At 43.5% G+C, this 21,955-nt stretch overlaps 1 protein-coding gene across 2 annotated transcripts in view; it reads left to right on the top strand.

Moving 5' to 3' along the window:
* Positions 1-21,955, top strand: part of DIAPH3 (diaphanous related formin 3) — a 1,016,686-nt gene that overhangs the window by 515,511 nt on the left and 479,220 nt on the right. For both annotated transcript variants that reach the window (XM_077483143.1, XM_077483144.1), the window contains one exon: positions 15,001-15,240. In XM_077483143.1, the coding sequence (XP_077339269.1) occupies positions 15,001-15,240 (240 nt within the window). The remainder of the gene's footprint in view (positions 1-15,000; positions 15,241-21,955) is intronic.

Here is a 21,955-nt window from a genome sequence, read left to right on the forward strand (position 1 = left end):
GTATGCTGATTGGGAACATCCTGACAGGCTTTATGTTCCTCTTAAGAGGTTTTCCCTTTTATATTCCGTGGTTGGAAAGTTTAAGAAGTGGAGCATGCCAGCCGTAGATGCAGCAGTCTCTTCCTTAAACAAGAACTTAACTTGTCCGATAATGCACAGGGCTTGAAAGACCCTGTTGACAAGAAATTGGAGTCATTAATAAAGGCTTCCTTTTCTTTGGCCAGTTCAGCTATTCAGCCAGCTCTTGCAGCAATTGGTATCTGCCAGTCCGTAAAGGATCAGATCAGACAGCTTGATGGGCCTAACCGGGAGGGTGATCTGGCTGAAACTAAGACAGATATTCCTTGAGCCCTGTGTTTTGCTGTTGATGCCTTAAAGGATTCAATACAGCAGGTTTCTCGTTTGACTCTCTTGTCTGTACATATGCACATACTTTTGTGGCTTAAGAACTGGTCAGCCGAGCTTCCTTGTAAAAAGTTATCAGCAAGTTTCCCCTTTCATGTGGAATGTGTATTTGGTGATCATTTGGTCAAAAATATCCAAAAGATTTCCGGAGGGAAGAGTTCTCTACTTCCTGTGAATAAAAGCACCAGGTGTTCCTCGTTTAAACCTCAGGGACTGCTTCCTCAAGTGTCTCAGCACCAAGGCAGTTCCGCCGCCAACAGGGCACTAGGGCAAGCTGCAAGGCCAGGGCCAGAAAAAGTCCTGGGTCCAAAATTCTTCTAAACCCAGCACCGAGCCCTTCTTTTGAGTTGATGCCCCCACTCCATCGGGTTGGGGGAAGGAAGGCTGCTGCACTTTGCAGGCATTTGGAGAAGAATAATTCAGGACGAGTGGGTCACCTCCTCTATATCCTGTGATTATAAGCTGGAGTTGCGGGGGTTTCCCCTCAGGTTTTTAAGATCCAGCGTTCCCTCGGATCCTCCAAAAAGAGACTTATTGCTTCAGGCATTTCATCGTTTAGTGCATCAAGGAGTGATTATAGAGGTTCCTGTATCCAAAAGGGGCACAGGGTTTTACTCAAACCTGTTTACGCTTCAAAAACCAAATGGGGACACAAGGCCCATTTTGGACCTAAGATCCCTGAACAATTATCTACTGATACAGTCCTTTCAGATAGTCTGTCCACTCAGTAATAGCCTCACTCCAGATGGGAGACTTTCTAGTCTCCATTGATATAACACACATATTTACACGTAACTATCTTTCAGCCTCATCAGAGGTTCCTGCGATTTGCAGTAAAGGAACGTCCTTTTCAGTTTGTGGCTCTACCCTTCGGGCTTGCTACAAGCTCCCTGGGTGTTCACAAAGGTCCTAGTACCAGTACTGGGTCTTTTAAGGGCCCAAGGGATCCCGGTACTCAGATATCTTGATGACCTCCTGCTCAGAGATCACTCATTACAGGCTCTATATTCAGAGCATAACATGCATGGTGCGGTATTTGAAAAGCTTAGGCTGGATCATAAATACCAAAAAGTCAGCCTTGAAACCACCTCAAAGTCTAAAGTATTTAGGTCTCATGATCCTAGATACGGTCCAAGCAAGAGTATTCTTGCCACCCGCAAGGATCTGTGCCTTGAAGGATCAGGTGTGTCAGATAAGGGGTACCAGACCAGCCTACATTTGGCTCTCTGAGTCTTCTAGGGAGGATAGTATCCTCTGAGGCAGTGCCCTGTGCCCAGTTCCATTCCAGGCCTTTACAACAAGACATCTTGTTGGCTTGGAACAGGAGAGGACATGCTCTGGGTTATCCAATGTTCTTATCTCCTCGAGCACAATTAAGCCTAAACTGCTGGTTGCAGGATCAGAACCTGCGAAAGGGAAAATCCTTCCTTCTGGTAACTCGGAGAGTACTGACTACAGATGCCAGTCTCTCAGGCTGGGAAGTGACCCTAGAAGGGCTCACAGCTCAGGGGAATTGGTTAAGAACACAACAGATCCTGCCAATCAACATCTTGGATGACGGGTAGTACGACCGGCCCTACGGTCCTGGACGATGGAGCTTCAGGACTACCCTACCAGGGTTCGGTCCAACAATGACACTGCAGTGGCCTATATAAACCACAAAGGTGGTACCATGAGTTGTTAAGCTCTGAAGGAGGTGAACTACATACTAGCCTGGGCAGAGGAACATGTGCCGGTTCAGTCCATATCCCGGAAGTAGAGAACTGGAAGGCAAATTAACTCAGCTGCCAGCAGATCTGCCCGGGGGAATGGTCCCTATACCCAGGGTTGTTCCAGGAAATTTGACAATGTTGGGGATGGCCAAAGGTCGACCTACTGTCATCCAGGTTCAACAACAAGCTACAGCAGTTTGTGTCCCGAACAAGAGATCCTCTGGCAATTGGAGCAGATGCTCTGGTAGTTCCATGGAGCCAGTACTCCTCCCTGGTTTATGCTTTCTCCGATCTCTCTCCTTCCACACTTGTTGTGCAGGATTCAGACAGAGGGTATTCTGGTCATTCTGGTGGCACCAGCCTGGCCCAGAAGGCCCTAGTTCCCGGAGATTGTGAGAGCTCATTCTACCAGGGGTGTAGGAACCTCCTAGGCTTTTCACCATCAGGTATCTGTGGCTCAGATTTGTAAGGCTGCTACCTGGTTTTCAGTGGATACGTTCATAACATTTTTTCAAGTGGATATGGGAGCAGCCGAGGATTCGGATTTCGGCCGCAGTGTACTGTGGGCTGCCGTATAAGGGCTGATGGCTATTGTTTGTCAGGGTGTCTCCAGGCTATTGCTCTCTGATATCCCAGTAGGTAATGAATATTAGCCTAACTCTGTATCCCATGATGAATGAAAAACAAAATATTTTTTCGTCATCTCTGTAAATTCCTTTTCTTTGAGTACATCATGGGACACAGGGGCCCCTCCCCTCTTTTTGAGTATTCAGTGCTTGCTACAAAACTGAAGTACTTCCTGTATGGGAGGGTTATATAGGAGATCACTTCCTGTCTAAAGACCCTTGGTCTACCAGTGTCCATTCACCTGGAGATGCAGTACAACATAGTGGGTAATGAATATTAGCCTAACACTGTGTCCTATGATGTACTCAAAGAAAAGGATTTTACAGGTAAGTATGACAAAATAATCCTATTATCTCTATTGTGGGGTCACCAGTATGGTATTTGTAAATTGAAATCATATCCCCTCGCAAGCGTCTCTTCTCCAGAGAGAATACGTTTAGTGCTCGCAACCTTTCTTCATAACCAATATCCTCCATACCATTTATTAGCTTTGTTGCCCTTTTTTGTACTCGCTCTAGTTCCAGTACATCCTTCCTTAGGACTAGTACCCTGAACTGGACAGCATACTCCAGGTGAAGCCAGACCAAAGTCTTGTAGAGTGGGAAAATTATCTCTTTATTCCTGCAGTTAATCCCCCTGTTTATGCTTGTTTTGTTAGCAGCAGCTTGGCATTGCCTGCTATTGCTAAGCCGATCATCTACTTGGACCCCCAGGTCCTTTTCCATCCTAGATTCCCTCAGAGGTTCACCCCCCTAGTGAGTAGATCGCATTCATATTTTTGCCACCCAAATGCATTATTTTAATTTTTTTCTACATTAAACCTAATTTGCCATGTAGTTGCCCACCCCATTAATTTGTTTAAATCTTCTTGCAAGGTTTACACAGTCTGCAGAGAAGGTATTGCTTAGCTTAGTGTCGTCTGCAAATACAGAGATTGAGCTGTTTACTCCATCCTCCTGGTCATTTATGAACAAATTAAACATGATTGGTCCCAGCACAGAACCCTGGGGGACCACACTTCCCACCTCTGACCATTCCAAGTATTCTCCATTTATCACCACCCCCTGAACTCGCCCCTGTATCTAGTTTTCATTCCATGTACTCACCCTATGGTCCATGCCAACATCTTTTATTTTGTACTGAAAATGTTTAGGGGAACTGTGTCAAATGCTTTTGCAAAATCCAGATACACCACATCTGTGGGCCTTCCTTTATCTAGATGGCAACTCTCCTCCTCATAGAAGGTTACTAGATTTGTTTGGCAAGAATGATTCTTCATGAATCCATGCTGATTACTGCTAATGATACCATTTTCATTACTAAAATCGTGTATATAGTCCCTTCTTATCCCCTCTAAGAGCTTGCATACTATTGATGTTAGGCTAACTGGTCTGTAATTCCCAGGGATGTATTTTGGGCCCTTTTTAAATATTGGTGCTACATTGGCTTTTCTGCAATCCGCTGATACCATTCCAGTTAGTAGATTGTCAGTAAAAATTAGGAACAATGGTCTGGCAATTACCTGAATGAGTTCCCTAAGTACCCTCAGGTGCAAGCCACCTGGTCCCGGTGATTTATTAACGTTAATTCTAATTGTGTCCTCTGTTAGCCATGAGGGTGCTTCCTGTGATGTGTCACAAGGATAAACACTGCAGTTTTGGTTACCGAAGACCCCTGATTCCCTTATGAACCCTGGAGAGAGGAATACATTCAATACCTTCACCATCTCTCCACCCTTTGTAATCAGATGTCCTTCCTCATTCTTTATGGAGCCAATATGGTCTGCCCTCCCTTGTTTACACTATATATACACATTGATATATATATATATATATATATATATATATATATATATATATATATGGAATGAATAGTGTCAGGTTTTAAGTGGTGTCTGTCTCTGAAAGGGAGATTCACCCTCTCTTAATTGCCCTGTTTACCATCATCTCCAAGAGTGAAAGTAAAATCCCAAATTTTGAGTTTTCAACAGAACAGGATAAGAGGGATAATCGTCCAGGTGGAGCTCTAATTCTGGCTACCCTGGTGGCAATCAGAATTTCTCGCATTTTGGAGGGATTTCCCCGTTTTGGTTATGGGACAGAACCTGAAAATAAATCTCCCCAGTAGGACACAGCTGGCAAACCTGACAGTGCTTATAACCCTCCCTCCCTCTATCCACAAAAGGAAAAAATGGCTTTAGTTCTGTTTTTTACGTGGTGCAAAAGACTAATCTTCTGTGGTAATTGCTCTGATAAAATCAGTCTGAGGATTGTTTTTTTTTACAATTATACAAAGACAGTTATTAAAGTTCAGTGTTTGTTGTGCACAGCAAGTGTCTATCAAATTTTGTGGGATATTTTTTGCATTACTGTAAATTTCTAATTTCATACATTAAAAAAATAAAATAAAAAATTCTAGCAAATTGATACCATCAGGTTTTCATTATAGGTCAAGATGAGGGTTTTATTTGGGCTGAAATAACTCGTTGAGGTTCTTCTCCTTGTGGGAAAACCACTTTTTTCTTCCAAAATGTACAATTGCAAGTACCGTATATACTCGAGTATAGGCCGACCCGAATATAAGCCGAGGCCCCCAATTTACCCCCAAAAAACTGGAAAACTTATTGACTCGTGTATAAGCCGAGGGTGAGATATGGCTGTCCATCCCTGTGTGTCCGTCCATCCCTGTGTGTGTGTCCGTCCATCCCTGTGTGTGTGTCTGTCCATCCATCCATCCCTGTGTGTGTGTCCATCCATCCATCCATCCATCCCTGTGTGTGTGTCCATCCATCCATCCATCCCTGTGTGTGTGTCCATCCATCCATCCATCCCTGTGTGTGTGTCCATCCATCCCTGTGTGTGTGTGTCCGTGCAGCCTTGTGTGTGTGTCCAGCCTACCTGTGTCCCGAGCCTCCGTCCCGAGCCTGTGTCCCGAGCCTCCGTCCTGAGCCTCCGTCCCGAGCCACCGTCCCGAGCCTCCGTCCCGAGCCGCCGTCCCGAGCCGCCGTCCCGAGCCTCCTCCGTCCTTCCAGGATCGCCGCTCTTCTCGGCGGCCATTCTAAAAATCAAAAGCCGCGCCTCCGCCTTCGCCTGTGATAGGCGGAACACTGAATTTCCCAGCAGCCTGTGTTCCGCCTATCACGGACATCGTCTCATCCTCGTCCGTAGTACGAGGATGAGCGGATGTCCGTGATAGGCGGAACACTGACTGCTGGGAAGTTCAGTGTTCCGCCTATCACAGGCGAAGGCGGAGGCGCGGCTTTTGAATTTTAGAATGTCCGCTGTCTGTCTGCTCGATACGCTGATCGAGCAGTCAGACAGCGGTGACTCGAGTATAAGCCGAGGGGGCACTTTCAGCCTCAAAAAAGAGGCTGAAAATCTCGGCTTATACTCGAGTATATACGGTAACAGTGGCATCCTGCTTTTTTGTTTATCCAAGAAATTTTGGAACACATTTTATTAAAATATATTTTACAACTTTTCTTTTGTACATGATTGGACATAAATTTCTAGGAAATATTTGATTGCAAGATGAGCATATATTTTAGCCACTTAAGGACCGAGCCTCTTTTTGAGACGTGTTATTTACAAGTTAAAACCTTTTTTTTGCTAGAAAAGTACTTAGAACCCCCGAACATTATACATTTTTTTTCTAACACCCCAGAGAATAAAATGACGGTTATCGCAATACTTTGTCACACCATATTTGTGCAGCGGTCTTACAAGAGCACTTTTTTGGAAACAATATGCTTTTTTGAATTAAAAAAATAACACAACAGTAAAGTTAGCCCATTTTTTTTTATATTGTGAAAGATAATTTTGCGCCGACTAAATTGATATCCAACATGTCGCGCTTCAAAATTGCACCCTCTCATGGAATGTCGACAAACTTTTACCCTTAAAAGTCTCCATAGGCGAATTTTTAAAAATTCTACAGGTTGCATGCTTTAAGTTACAGAAAAGGTCTAGAATTATTGCTCTCGCTATACTGATCCCAGTGATACCTCAAATGTGTGGTTTGAACACCATTTTCATATGTGGGCACTATTCACGTATGCGTTCGCTTTTGCACGCTAGCTTGGCGGGACAGGGCACGGTTAATATATATTTTTTCCCTTCATTATTTTACCTTTTTTTATTTTTACACTGTTTAAAAAATATATATATATCATTGTTATTCCTATTACAAGGAATGTAAACATCCCTTGTAATAGACAAATAGTATGACAGGGCCTCTTAAATATGAGATCTGGGGTCAAAAAGACCTGTTAGCTGCTGCCAAAACAATGATATCCCCCTTCAAATTAAGGACGTATATCTGCGTGCAGCGGTCTGAAAATGGTTAAGCTTTTCTTAGACCAGTGGTGGTCAACTAAGTAAGTTTAGAAGGTCCTGACAAATCCAGAGTTCTGCATAATAGCTTTGTCTTTGTTAATTATTTAAATATAAATAGGATATAGTTGAGAGAGAAGTTTAGGATTTAAACAAAAAACAAAAGTGTATACTCACCTAGGTGGATGTAGCATGGATCCACCACTGGGTAGTGAGAACTGAGCGATCAAATACAGCTGAGTTCTCCCCATTCACTTTGAGCAGAGAGCCATGACTGTCGATCAGCGACTCTCTGCGCTCTCCTCCAGCACTCTCTGATGTGCTGGGCTGTAAAAGTGGTGGGAGGTGCTGGCTCAGATTCACAGCGGACCCCTGAGAGGCTGAGCCAGGTGCCGATGCAGACTTCTGGGCATTTACCGACCATATGGTAGGGATCTTTTCAGAGCATGGATTGGCTCTGTGACATCAGTTGACAGCAAGCTTTAGCCTGCTGTTGACTGAAAAGGGATCAAAGGTGTGCAGAGCCAATGCACTCCTGTGATCTATAGAAGTATGGCCTTAAATAACTTTGGGCATACCTCTACTTTAATACGGAACCACCCTCACCTTCTTGGTTGCCATCCTGGTTCCAGCCCTACTTTTCTGTGAGCTACAGACCTGCCAAAGCTTGTAAATGTCAGAAGACCACCCTGTTAAGTAATCTTGTTTACAATGTATGTTGAAAAATTGCTGGCTTGGTTTATAGAGCTTTCTGAGAATCCACTTCTGTCTGGAAGTGAGCAACCTGGGAGAAAGTAGAGTGAGTTTTTACCTAGCTAGTGTATAGTAGTTAAGGTCCAAACGAGAAGGTGGAGATGGACATGTCACCTAAAATACATTTCCTGACGGACTTCATGGCAGCCTACGTATGGGGTTAATCCCGCCTCTCATACCTCATAGGACCCCACTCCCATAAATCTTTGCTTCTAGACAGAGACTACGTTCCTTTTTTTGTCCTCCTCCTAGGACCAAGGTGTATTCTTACCTTTCAGAAGCTTTAATCCAGTCCTGGTGGCGGAGTCCAGCTTTCCCAGCTATTAGCAGGGAGGACACAGGCACTGAAGAGTGATGCTGTGAAGATCTTTTAGTCATCCATTGGTTGGCCAATTGCATCATGGCCATTCGTCCTAGCTCCCAGTCCCAGGATGGATTGTGCCGGCTTCATTTGTGGTGATGTATGATTTTTCATGGCAGCCTGTTTATGTGTGTTTGTTTGTCCTTACTTGCTCCGGTGTAGCCATAGCGGCTGGAACACATCTGCTTTCCAGTCCGCCACTCTTCATCCCTTCTGTGCAGCTGCAAAGTCTCGATTGAGGCTTGGCTAGCACGCTCAGTCGGGACAAGATGGCGGCGGTCGCGCATGCGCGCGGACGCCGTAGCAACGGTGTCAGATACAGCGCAGGCGTGCTGTAAACGTGATGACCTCATCGTGGCGGCAGGTTTAAATAGCTGTCAGGGATGGCTTTCAAGCTAGGCAGCAACTTCCCGTGCTCATGGCTTTACTGTTCAAGGTGGGGGGGGGGGGGGGAAGAGTATTACTGCTTGGTACTGTGCATAGTATTGCTATCGCTATAATCTTGCATTTTGCATGCTTATAGCGAATTTTGTCTGTTTTAGTTATTTGAATCTCTGCTGCGATGGATGTCACCGCCCCCTAATGGCCAACCCTTATGCCACAGGTAGGATGGATTTTTTTTTTCCCTCTGCCTGTTTTTATTTGGGTTTCAGGAGCAAGTTAACCCTTTTCTTTCCTCAGCCCCTCTAGGTCTGAACCTCACGTTTTGGCATGCAGAGACAGTGACAAATCCAGGTCACAGCGCCATCCTTCGTCTTCAAGCACTAGACATACCAGATCGTCCTCCAGACATCGGAAGGGAGGCTCAAAGTCTGGATCTGGACACCATTCTTACCGCCATTCCAGCTGTTCTGTAGAAAAGGCTTGCTGTGGATGTAAAAAACAGGTTCCAGAGGGTAAATCTGTGAGTTGTGTTTTTCTCGGGCTATGAAAGAAAGGATCTGAGGACCAGCATGTTGAGGCTCTGGTCAGGAAGGTGATTCAAGAATCCACAAACAAGTCAGATTCCAGCCATACTTTTAATCCTCCTTCTCTTCCAGCCCTAGTTACTGTTGTGGTCGATCCTGAGGTTCCAGGTCCCTCTCATCACAGTCTTTCTATTAGTGGATCCTCTGATAGCGAGGCGGATGAACCTGGTGCAGGTTTTGATTTTTCTCAGGTTCCACACTTAGTGCAGTCAAAGACGGATTGAGATGGGATGAACCAGTAGAAGCACCCGCTAAGCAGAGGAAATACTTCAAACATCTCAAGAAAGACTGCCCAAACTTCCCTTTTCTTGAAGAACTTGGTGAAATTATCACAGATGAGTGGAGTAAAGTTGAGGGGAAGAATTCCTTGATCTCCAAGGTGGCAAAAATGTATCCATTTAAGAGTGATGAGGTTAAGTATCTTGAGTTGGCTCCTCTTATTGATGCAGCTTTAATGAGGTTGGTGAGACATGTTACTCTCCCTCTGGAAGATTCAGTTTCCTTCAAAGATTGTCTGGAGAGGAAGATCGATACGGACCTTAAGCGTATCTATATTACTGCAGGCATGGCTTGTAAACCAGCCCTAGCTCTTGCAGCATTATCTAAAGCCATGGAATCCTGGACAGATGATGTGGGGGCGACCTTAGGAAGCATTTCTGAGGAATTGGTCAAGAGTTCGCCAGTGCATGAACTAAAGATGGCCTTGGTTTTCCCGGGCGAAGCATCCCTGGATATGATTCGTCTGGTAACTCGTGTAATGCTCTCTTCGGTCACAGCCAAATGTGCCCTGTGTTGGCGCCCATGGGTTGCGGATCTTGCCTCTAAACCGTCATGGTGTAAAATTCCTTTCGAGGGAGCTTCCCTTTTTGGGAATAAACTTGACTCAGCTATTACCCGTGATACTGGGGGGAAATCGGGGTTTCTACCCCAGGACCGCCGTCTTCTGGGTCAGAAAAGAGTTCACCCCAAACAAGAATTGAAACGTGCTAGGGATGCACATTGTTACAGACCTGGCCGTGAGTTTAGAAAGAACTGGAAAAGAAGCCAGCCTTTGGGCCAAAAGTCTTCAAAAGCATCCTCTTCTGGTGGTCGAGGGGCTTCAAAGTCCTTTTGATACGGGGTCTGTCCAGACGGAGCAAGTCGGAGCTCGTTTACTCCGTTTCCAACACGTCTGGGCAGCCTCGATTCAGGACTATTGGACTGTCAAAACGGTCTCCTCAGGACATTCTTGGGTTTTCAACAATCCGCCCATTCACTGGGTTGTGCCGACGGTTCTTCCACACTCAGAGAAAAAGAAACTGATTCTTCTATCATACACAGAGTCCCTGATGGCTCAAGGAGCCGCCATTCTGGTTCCAACCGAGGAAAGATTTTCGAGGGGTTTACTTCCTTCTTTTTAAAGTCCTCAAAAAGCATGGCTCCTGGAGACCAGTCATCGATTTGAAACATCTGAACTCCTTCATAAAAAAGGAAAAATTCAAAATGGAGTCTCTACTAACAATACACCAGGCTATTCAACCAGGCGACTGGCTTGTTTCAATAGATCTCAAAGATTCTTATTTCCACGTACCGATTGCAAAAGATTACCAGAAGTATCTCAGGTTTGCGGTAGATCAGATACATCTTCAGTTTACATGTCTCCCGTTCGGGCTTTCAACATCGCCTCGAGTATTTTCGAAACTCTTACTGGCTGTCGTGGCTTTAATCAGGATTGGTTGCATCCGGTTGCATCACTATTTGGACGATCTACTCCTACTTTCTCACGACAAGGAGCAACTGTTCTCTCATCGGGAGCAGGTTATTTCTACCCTAACGGCGTTCGGCTGGCTTTTGAGCAGGGAGAAGAGCCATCTAGAGCCAGCGCAGTCTAATCTTTCTCGGAGCCCAGTTCGACACGATAATGAGCACCATTTCCTTGCCCCTGGAGAAAATTCCGGTGATCTGAAGCAGGATTCACCTTGCAATGTCTTTATCCCTCCTCAGAGTCTCTCAATGTCAAAAGATAATCGGCACCATGGCTGCCACAGCCCCTATGGTGAAGTAGGCACAATGGGAGATGCGTCCCTTTCAGAAGGGTTTTCTCCAACAGTGGGATCCAAGGGCTCAAGACCATCTTGTCCGGATAACCCCTTCCATGCGGGAGTCTCCCTTGGTGGCTACAGCGAAAACATCTCCTTCATTGCCATTCCATAGCACCTGTCTCCTGGGTCACAGTGACAACGAATGCCAGCAGCAGAGGTTGGGGTGCTCTCTGCCTGTCGGAGGTAGCCCAAGACAATTGGGATTTCTCTGTCCGAATCGTGGTCTCGAATGTCCTGGAGCTTCGGGCCGCTTTTCAGGTGCTGTAAGCCTTTTTCCACCTGCCGTCAGGAGCTTCAGTTCTCCTTCGAATGGACAATACGACAGCTGTGTCTTACGTCAAAAGTCAGGGGGGCACTCGCAGTTTCTCCTTACTGAAGGAAGTAAGCCCGATCGTGTCCTGGGCCCAGTCGAATCTGATGAATCTTACGGCGGTTTATCTTCCAGGAATTCAAAATGTCCAGGCAGATTTTCTCTCAAGATTCTCCTGAATGATCTCTCCACAACAAGGTATTCGACTGGATTCTGTCTCTAAGAATCCTACCAGAGGTAGACCTGTTTACCTCCCCGTGCAATTTCAAACTAAAGAAATATTGCACGAGGTGTCGTCCTCCTCAGGCCTTCAGAGTGGATGCCCTGACGGACCAGTGGAGGTTCCACAAGGCTTATGCCTTTCCCCCCGACCCCGGTCATTCTCCGATTTCTGTCGAAGCTCAGGTGGGAAGAAGTCTAAATAATAGCAGTTCTCCGTACTGGCCCAACAGGCCATGGTTCCCACTCCTGTTGCAGCTCAGTTTCCAGGATCCAGTTCCTCTTCCCTCCAGACCGGATCTCTTGTTACAGGGAACAACTCTTCATCCATGCCCATCCCAGCTCCATCTGATGGCCTGGTTTTTGAGAGGGAAAGGCTGGAAGCATTAGGCTGTCCTGATACAGCAATTGCTACTTTACTGAATGCCAGGAGACCAGGTACCAACAAGGTTTATCAGAGAATTTGGTAAAAATTTGCAGACTATGTGTCTACAACCAGCAGTTCGTGTAAAGATCCAAAGATAAAGGATGTTATAGGTTTTCTTCAAACGGGCCTGGACTTGTCCTTGTCGGTGAGTTCCTTGCGGGTTCAGGTTTCCGCAATATCTGCCTTTTTCAGGCGTTTCCTGGGCCAGGCATCCTCTCACTAGGCAGTTCTTCAAAGGAGCAGTGAGGCTCAGATCTCAGAGGAAACCAAGGTTTTCTAAAGCCGCATACACACGATCAAACAATCTGGTGGAAAAGTCCGCTCGTGTGTGGGCTCCGGCTGACTTTTTTTTTACCCAAAAGTCCAGCGGACTAAGAAAGTAGTTTTGCACATCAATCTCGCATTTCGGCGGACAATACGGCCATGTGTATGCTAGTCCGGCGTACAATACGGCCGTGTGTGTGCTAGTCCGCCTTACTTTTGAAATGAATGGACTTTTCCCGCCCGGAGAAAAGTCATTTCATTTTGAGGGCGGCTCCAGGTAGCCGGGACCAGCGAAGGAGGCGTCGCTGGCCCCGTCACCTGGTATGGAGTTAAAGGGGAATCCCTACGCCAAAAAAACAGCGTGGGGGTCACCCCCAGGTCCATATCAGACCCTTATCCAAGCACGCTACCCGGCGGGCCAGGAAAGGGGGTGGGGACGAGCGAGTGCCCCCCTCCTGAGCCGTACCAGGCTGCGTGCCCTCAACATGGGGGGTGCTTTGGGGAAGGGGGGCCACACGCCCCCCCACCCCAAAGCACCTTGTCCCCATGTTGATGAGGACAAGGGCCTCTTCCCAACAACCCTAGCCTTTGGTTGTCAGGGTCTGCGGGCAGGGGGCTTATCAGAATCCGTGAGCCCCCTTTAATAAGTGGGCCCCCGGATACCGGCCCCCCACCTTATGTGAATGAGTATGGGGTACAATGTACCGCTACCCATTCACTTTTGAAAAAATGTAAAAAAAAAACAACACACAAGGGTTAAAATAGTTTATTGCACAGCTCTGGGGGTCTTCTTCCGTCTTCGGGGGTCTTCTCACCGGTCTACTGCACTATCTTCTGCTAGCTCTTTTACTAGCGGAGGAGCCCGGATTTCTTCTTCGCCACCGCCGCCCTCTTCTTCCGACTTCGGGGGTCTTGTCCCCCTCTTCGGGGGTCTTGTCCCCCTCTTCGGCTCTTCTTGCCGGGCCACCGCTCCTTCTTCTAGCTCTTTTACAAGCGGTGGCCCGTTCTTCTGTCGCCGCCACCGCCTTCTGTTCTTCTTTTTCTGAGCTGTTGCCTCGTCGCTGTCTCTGGTCACAATGACAGGCACGCGGCGTGCGACGACTTATATAGGGACATTTTCGGATAATGTCCCCGCCCATTATGATGTCACAGTCCCAGAGGATGCTGGGCCTACTCCCGTTTGCTGGAGTAGTCTAAGTTACGGAACGTAGTCTCTAGAAGCAAAGATTTATGGGAGTGGGGTCCTATGAGGAATGAGAGGCGGGATTAACCTCATACGTAGGCTGACATGGAGTCCATCAGGAAAGGAAAATTATGGTAAGGTAAATGGAGTCACAACATACACTGGAATAATTTCACGGTTTAAAAAAGTAGGTGCATAAGGTAACTTGCAACAAAAGTGTGGATTGATTTAAGAGGTGACTAACAATCACACATTTGTGGACTATTTCCATTTGAGAATAGAATAACATATTGGGATTTACTATGGAAAATATTTTTTATGGCTTTATCTATGCATAGTGTGATCACATACAGTGTTGGTGTTGATAATAGATGTAAGATGTGTATAAGCTTAACCTGATATATAATACATTTTATGTGAGTTTTGTCTTTAAATTGTTATTAGAAGGGTGGGTTTAAAAACACTGCACCATTTATTGATTTATTTATTTTGTTAATGCATATTTTTCAAGCTAAGTGCCTTCTGCTCTGATATTACAGCTAGGTAGGGACAGCACAAAAGGATCTCATTATCCTAGATGTGCTTCTATCCATAGCAATTGATGTAAATTGGAGTTAATGAACAGGGGACATATATATGTGTTTTTTGTTTTTTTTTTAAGAACTGATTTAGTGTTGCATTTGCCTATTGCTATTTGTGTTTATTGATTTGATTTTTATTTATTTATTGATCCTTTTTGAGAGTCTGAATCAGGTCAGTAGTGGCCTGATTAAGTTCCCCAATTTTCCCTAAAGCTACTATTATCAGCAAAAGTATTTCACATTTGTGGTGATGTTTTTGTGCATAGAGATGCAGAGCAGAGCTCTTTAAGGTCTTTAGTGTCTTGTCAGAACAGCCAGTTTTACAAGAAGGCTGAGGCCACGTTTGCTTTTCTGCAAGTAATCATGTTTTGTCAATATACTGTATATCTAAGATTGTATAACTGTAAGCACATTGTGACACACAATTCTCCATATTTCCCCATTGTGATGATGACCGATGCTTTTATGCAAGTGTGTATATAACAACATTTTATAGGTCCATGTTAGCTGTATGTTCAAAAGTTTTAGTTTTTTTTTTTAAGTTTTCATCTATGCTAAGTTGTGTTTCAGGGCTTTTAATTCTGTTGTGGATAAATTTCTTTGATAGAGAACAAACAATTTCAATGTGAAGTAAGGCGAGTTCTGCAAGAAGTTGTCCTTCATGATTATATCCCATGCTAAAGGATTTCTATTTTGTTGGTCCCTCTAGAAGCAAATGGTTTAAAGCAGAAAATTATTATATAGCTATTTCATAAAATATATTCCTTTCTTTAATCAGATGAGCAGCGTGAAGAAGCTCATTCCACGTCTCAGCGCAATTCTATTTCGCCTTCAATTTGAAGAGCAAGTAAACAACATCAAACCAGATATTATGGCTGTCAGTGAAGCATGTGAGGAGATAAAGAAAAGCAGGAGCTTTGCTAAACTGCTGGAGATAGTGTTACTCATAGGAAACTACATGAATGCTGGATCCCGCAATGGACAAACCTTTGGATTTAACCTCAGCTCTCTTTGCAAAGTAAGTCATTTTTATATTCCACACACAGGTTGAACTAAGGGACTTGTGTCTTTAATCAACCTCATTGATCTATCTATTTATCTATCTATCTATCTATCTATATATATATATATATATATATATATATATATATAATATATATCTGAATGAAGTTGAAGTCGACTAAAGACACAGGTCTCTTATTTCGACCTCTGTGTTTGTGTCCATTTGTGTTTTATTCAAATTGACTTTGGTTTAAAATCCTGTATATTATGCTGACCGACTTTAAAAAAAAAAAAAAAGTATTTATTTTTCCCCTCAATTTATTAAATAATTTCACTGCACTAACAGTAAAAAGCTCCTTTCCAATTGAAATACTTTTTTTTTTTTTTTTTTTTTGTCCAGTCTGAGGACTAATTCACACTGACATGACATGCACTACAATGTACGGCAAACACTTGCATATTTCTTTCCATTTTGATTGAGCTTTAATGCATGCTTATGTCTGTTGACATACAGTGTGACGTCCATTGACATGCATGCACAGCCTTGTTATGAATAGGACACAATTAGCAAAACTGTATACTGTACATCAATTGCATAAACCTCAAGAGAGTCTATAAAGTTAAGGCAGGGATAAGGTAATTAAATATTTAATATGAGGGCCAGTAATCAGACCCCTATTTTCAAAAAATGCCATAGTATCCTAGATGGTGTGGTGGATTCTTTCCATAATTTTAATTGATACCATACATGAGATCACTTGAAACCTTGCTACGAGTCAGATCTCCAGTTGAGAGCAAGAACCCATTGGATGGCACGGAATAAAGAGTGAAGTAACCTTTCATCGGGAGGGGGGCATCTGGAATGGAGCAAACAGAAAGCACCATCTCCTGTGGTCGTGGGCACTTACAGGTTTTACCCAGAGCATAACAGACACTTATTTTAGCAATTTGCGTTAAATATGCGATCATTACTTAAGCATAGTGTCAGTACGCTCCCTGAGCTACCAAAGTTGCTGTACATGTACTACCTTTGCAACTCCACAGCCTGAGGTTCCACTGAACACTCAGCCAAAGTAAATTTTATATCCACAGCCAAAGTTTCTGCTGAATACCAGCCCAGTCTCCACTGCAAGCACATCCCAGCCCATGCTGGAGCTTGAGTCTCTACTTCATCTTCCTGTAATCTCCATAGCTCCTCTGCTGTCACAACAGCACCCAAGGTCCCAACTTATTCTGCCTCTCAGATGTAACCACAGTTTATGCAGCACCCACAGCCTCAGCTCGGCCATCCACAGTCTAAGGCTGGGTTCACATATAGCAGCCACAGTTTCAGTGCAGGAGTCTGGTGTGGTTCTGTTCACCAGTCCAGTTGTGATTTAGTTGCAGTTTTTTTATCTGAAACCGCACCTGATACGGACTGAAAAACGCACAGGATTCTTTTTAAAAACCACATTGTGGCCACCCTACACATGTGTGAACCTTCTGTATTGAGAAGTCTGCCAGTTCACATGTTATGTGAATCGGGTGCACTTCAAAATGCATCCAATTCGCATATATGTGAGGAGAACCTGAGTCTTCTCCTGAGCCACCATATTTCATTATTGAAGGACTTGAATTTTGGCCCTACTCAGGACGAGAAGGTAAAGCCTATAAAGGGAAAAATATAAATATATCAAAGGAAAAAATAAAGGGATGCTTATGGGATGGATAGTCATGATCTTACCAATTCATGTTATCACTCAAAGTCCCTAGGGATGTAAATACATGGTCTTACCAGACCATGGCTTCCTGAAAGTCCCTAATTTAAAAATTCCCCACTTTATTGCTAAAGCCTATAAAGATATACTTTTTTTTGTGTGTGTGTTAAATTCTCTTAATAAAGTGACATTTGCTAAGGCAACAAAAGTGAGTTGAAGTGGATGTGGGTCGAGGTATTGAGCAAATAGATGGCTTATAATATATTGATGGTTAGTAAGTGAAATGAAAAAAAATATATAAATATATATGTGTGGGTTTTTTTTTCCGTCTAGGTCCAGAATAGTACCTATGTTTACAGCACATCTCTGTATGCTTATGGAACTTGTAGAAGCAATTTAAGAAGTATGGATTGGTCCTCTTTTGTACACGACAATCTTTTAACATAAAAAAGGAAAGCATTCATTGAATTTAAAGTGGAGTTCCACCCAAAAGTGGTACTTTAGCTTTAAGCACCCCTCACCCCCTGACATGCCACATTTGCCATACCATTTTTTTTTTGGGGGGGGGGTACTTCGTTTAGAGTGGGACTTCCCGCCCCACTTCCTTCTTCCTGCTTTTGGCCCCCTAGACAACTCCTACTCTCACCCTAGTTGGCTCCTCCCTGCCAGCAATCTTCTGGGACCAGGTCCCAGAAGATTGCCTGGCCACTTGCAGAGCACAGTGCGACTTGCGCATGCACAGTGCACACCCAGCCGTGAAGCCGAAAGCTGTTAGGACCGGGTTTCCACAGTGGCTATGACAGCACTGGTGGAGAGGAGCAAGGCTCTGGGCGGCCGCATCGCTGGACCGTGGGACAGGTGTGTGTCTGTTTATTAAAAGTCAGCAGCTACACTTTTTATTGCTGCTGACTTTTAATAAACTAAAAAAAAAAACGTGTGGAACTCTGTTTTAAATATATAAAGGATATTTTAAAAACATTTAGTGATAAAGTTGAAAATATTTTAGTGATGTGAAATAACCCTGTAAATGACACCATCCCAAAGTGTCTTTCTGCATGGACAAAGATGGGGTTGTTTAGGAGGTGGAAGGTAGGGATTACCTAGGCCTAGCTTGAGGGTATTAGATGACAGATCTTTTGAGTTTATATGGTGGTGATAAATACTGTGCTTTCTGTTTTAGTACTTTGTATTTTGTTTGGAGTGCTGTAGGATGGTAAGGGACAATCTTGCTACTGGGATAAAAACTGGAAGTGAGGTGTGTGTGCTGGTGTAGGACAGAGGTGAAACACCAACACTTTGAGTGGAATTTCACTCAACTGAAAGTAGAATTCTCTACCTGAAAGTGACACTACACTTTACTACTTTAATCTGACAGTTTAAGCCCCATGCTTTAGTAAATTATTCTGTTATTCTTCTGTCAGACTTTTGTTAGTTCTTGTGGGGTTTGTGTCTTAACTCTCCTATTGGTTCCCAATAGTGGACACAATCACAACATAACTTATACAATTCCTATTAAGGCCTATTCACATACTAAAGTGTATGCTCATGGAAGACCTTGCTGTATGTTATCTGCAAGCAGTCTCATTCATGTATATTGGGATGTAGCGGCTGCACAGGCACATGAAGTGACCATAAGCTTATAGCAGAAGGAGGAATGCCGAGTCTATATGGCATATGGACCTGGCCAGCTGGAAATGGTTCTGTAGGTCTGCATGTCATACAGACTTGACAGAGAAAGGGTTAAAGTGGAAGTAAACCTCTGCAAAAAAAAAAAAAAAAAAATGCACCCTCGGGAGCTTTTAGCAGCAATGTGCTAGTATGCACAAAATATTAGAATATATCATATCAAAGACTTACCTTGCAATCCTCCCCAGTGTTGTATCAGTGCTCCTGTCTATTACCAGCAATCTGTTCCCACTTCCCCTTCTGTGTAAGGATTTGTAATAGAATTGAATGACCATTAATGTACTCTGAGCTTTGCATGTGTGGCATAGTGTCCACAATTGCTCACAGGCAGGGAGAACTAATTATGAATGACAGAGAAGGCCAATAGGGTCTCCACTGTCATTGTTATCTTTCCAGTCAGATGCTTATTTTTTTTATTTTTTATACTTTTAACTGTACTTCACTGTATGCAGATAGGCTATTTAATGTAGAAGAAACATGCAAGATATCTTATGCAGTAAAATAAACCTACCTGTCATGCAAACTTCTTTAAATTGTACAGTACAATGAATTGTGCATGCACGGCTCACTTTACATTCTGGCATAGATCCTGTGTGACAGGATGACTGATGTCCACCTAAACTGACAAGCCGAGCAAGGAGAGCATTAATCAGAGAAGCAGCCTTGAGGCCAATGGTAACTCTGGAGAAGCTGCAGAGCTCCACAACTCCCACAAAGGTGGGAGAATCTGCCCACGGGACAACTATTAGTCATGCACTGCACGCATCTGGCCTTTATGGAAGAGTGGCAAGAAGAAAGACGTTCTTGAAAGAAATCCATAAGAAGGTCTGTTGGCAGTTTGCTAGATGCTGTGTAGGGGACACAGCAAACATGTGGAAGAAGGTGCTCTGGTCAGATGAGACCAAGATTTTACTTTTTGACCTAAAAGCAAAACGCTATGTGTGGCGGAAAACTAACAATGCACATCTCCCTGAACACACCATCCCCACCAGTGGTGGCAGGATCATGCAGGAATGCTTTTCTTCAGCATGGAGTGGGAAGGTGGTCAGCGTTGATGGGAAGATGAGTGAAGCCAAATACAATCTTAGAAGAAAACATTTGAGTCCGCAAAAGATTTGAGACTGGGGCGGATGTTCACCTTCCAGCAGGACAATGACCCTAAACATGCAGCCAGAGCTAAATTGGAATGATTTAGATCAAAACATATGCATGTGTTAGAATGGCCCAGTCAAAGTCCAGACCTAAATCTAATTGAGAATCTGTGGCAAGACTTAAAAATTGCTGTTCACAAACACTTTCTATCCAGTCTGACAGAGCTTGAGATATTTTGCAAAGTAGAATGGGCAAACATTTCACTCTCTAGATGTACAAAGCTGGTAGAGACATACCCAAAACGACTTGCAGCTGTAATTGCATCAAAAGGGGGTTCTACAAAGTATTGACTCAGGGGGGCTGAATACAAATGCATGCCACACTATTCAGATATATATTTGTAAAAAAAAAAAAAATGAAAGCCATTTATCATTTTCTTTCCAATTCACAAATATATGCCACTTTGTGTTGATCTATCACATAGAAACCCAATAAAATACTTTTACATTTTTGGTTGTAACATGACAAAATGTGGGACATTTCAAGGGGTATAAATACTTTTTAAAGGCACTGTGTATCGTTAGGGAAGGAGCCACTGGTATAATACAATGCAAAAGATCAAGCCTAGCTAAGGCTCTACTCTATACTTACTGCAACAGACAAAAAAACTCTCCCATACTCCTAATGATAGAAATAAAATAGAAATTTGACAGATTGCAACAACCCCACCATCAAGACTTGATTGAAATCACAGGACTTCATAGGTAGACTGTCCACCACCTCATATGTGGGAAATGAGAAAGATATCTGTTGAGGGGGCTTTGTGCTGGAAGACTGCAAGTAGTTGTGTAGTCTGTCCCGGGGCTACACAGGGGAAGCATGGAAAAATAAAAAAACCTAGAATAAGAAGTCTGAAAATAGCAGAAAAAAAGCTTACCTTTGAGAGATGAAATGAAGGAAGAAAAAGATAGAAGATACTGTACATTGTTTTTTGTTAAATTTTCAAGTGTGCAGTAAAATTTAAAAAAAGAAAATCAATATTGAGGCAAAACATTTGCATCAGGACACTTTCCAGTCTACAAATGAATTTTGTGGATCCCAAGGTGCTACCAATAATTTTAAAATTTGACCAACCAAGCCTCCAATTTCCCCTCATTGTTGCTACAGAAAATATTTTTTGTGACTGAGAATCTTCTTTTCTTTCCAGGTCACTGCTCATGTGCACTTCTTTTTCAGTTATATTTCTTGCACAATTCTCCCATCATTGATTAGAAATTAATTTGTTTTTCAAAAAAACTCCAACATACCTGATCACTCAAATTTGATGGCCACATGAAAATTGCCTGTTGCTGCAGTTTACTGTTGTGAGATACAAACAAAAATTCTTAGTTACAATTTTCAAAAGAAAATTTGTTCAGAATTCAACCCATGTATGGCCTGCTTAGAACTGCAAAGTGCAAAATCTGGTGCAGCTCTGCATAGAAACCAATTGGCTTCCGTTTTTTTTTTTTTTTCTGTCAAAGCTTAAAGTGTTGTAAAGTCAGAATAATAAATAACTGCCATCCCCTCTGTTTTAGCAAGATATAAAGTACTGTGTGTCTGTTTCTTTAAAATTTCAATCCTAAATACCGTCTCTTACAGCAGGTTTGGTGTCACATTTTCTCATCCGCTCTCTTTCCCTGATCTAAGGAATGTGGAGGGAGGGGCTAAGATACCCCTCTGTCTGCCAGCTGGCAGGGGAAGGTCAAATGATGGCACATCGCCAGCTAGCAGAGGAAGGTCGGATGACTGCACATCAGTTCAGTGAGAGAAGATATTTAGGATTAGAATAAAAAATAAAAAAATAAATGGACACACAGTTCTTTAGATCTTGATAAAACACAGGAGATGTCAGTTAGATATAAGTGGTATTTTGAAGCCACAGGGAAGAGCAGCAGAAGGGGATGGGTTGGGAGGAGATTAACTCCCAAACACAGGCTTTGGAACTGGCAGGGAGGGTTAGACTCTGAGCAGCGAGGAGGATGACAGAGGCACACACACTGACCACAGTATCAAAGATCAGCAGCCATAATTACCATAGCTTTAATTGAGAAAGCTGAAGTTAGAAGCTCGTTGGCTACCGTAAACAGCTGTACCAGATTTTGCCCACTCCAGTTTTAGTAAATCAGCCAGAATATGTCATATGCCTGGTTGATGCAACTAGGGCCTTGTGGTAAAAAAAAATAAAAAAATAAAAAAAAACTTTCAAGCATGTAG

Source organism: Lithobates pipiens, unplaced genomic scaffold (genome assembly GCF_037356315.1).
Source record: "Lithobates pipiens isolate NorthernLeopardFrog02 unplaced genomic scaffold, aLitPip1_a1.2 Scaffold_16, whole genome shotgun sequence".
Lineage (NCBI taxonomy): Eukaryota > Metazoa > Chordata > Amphibia > Anura > Ranidae > Lithobates > Lithobates pipiens.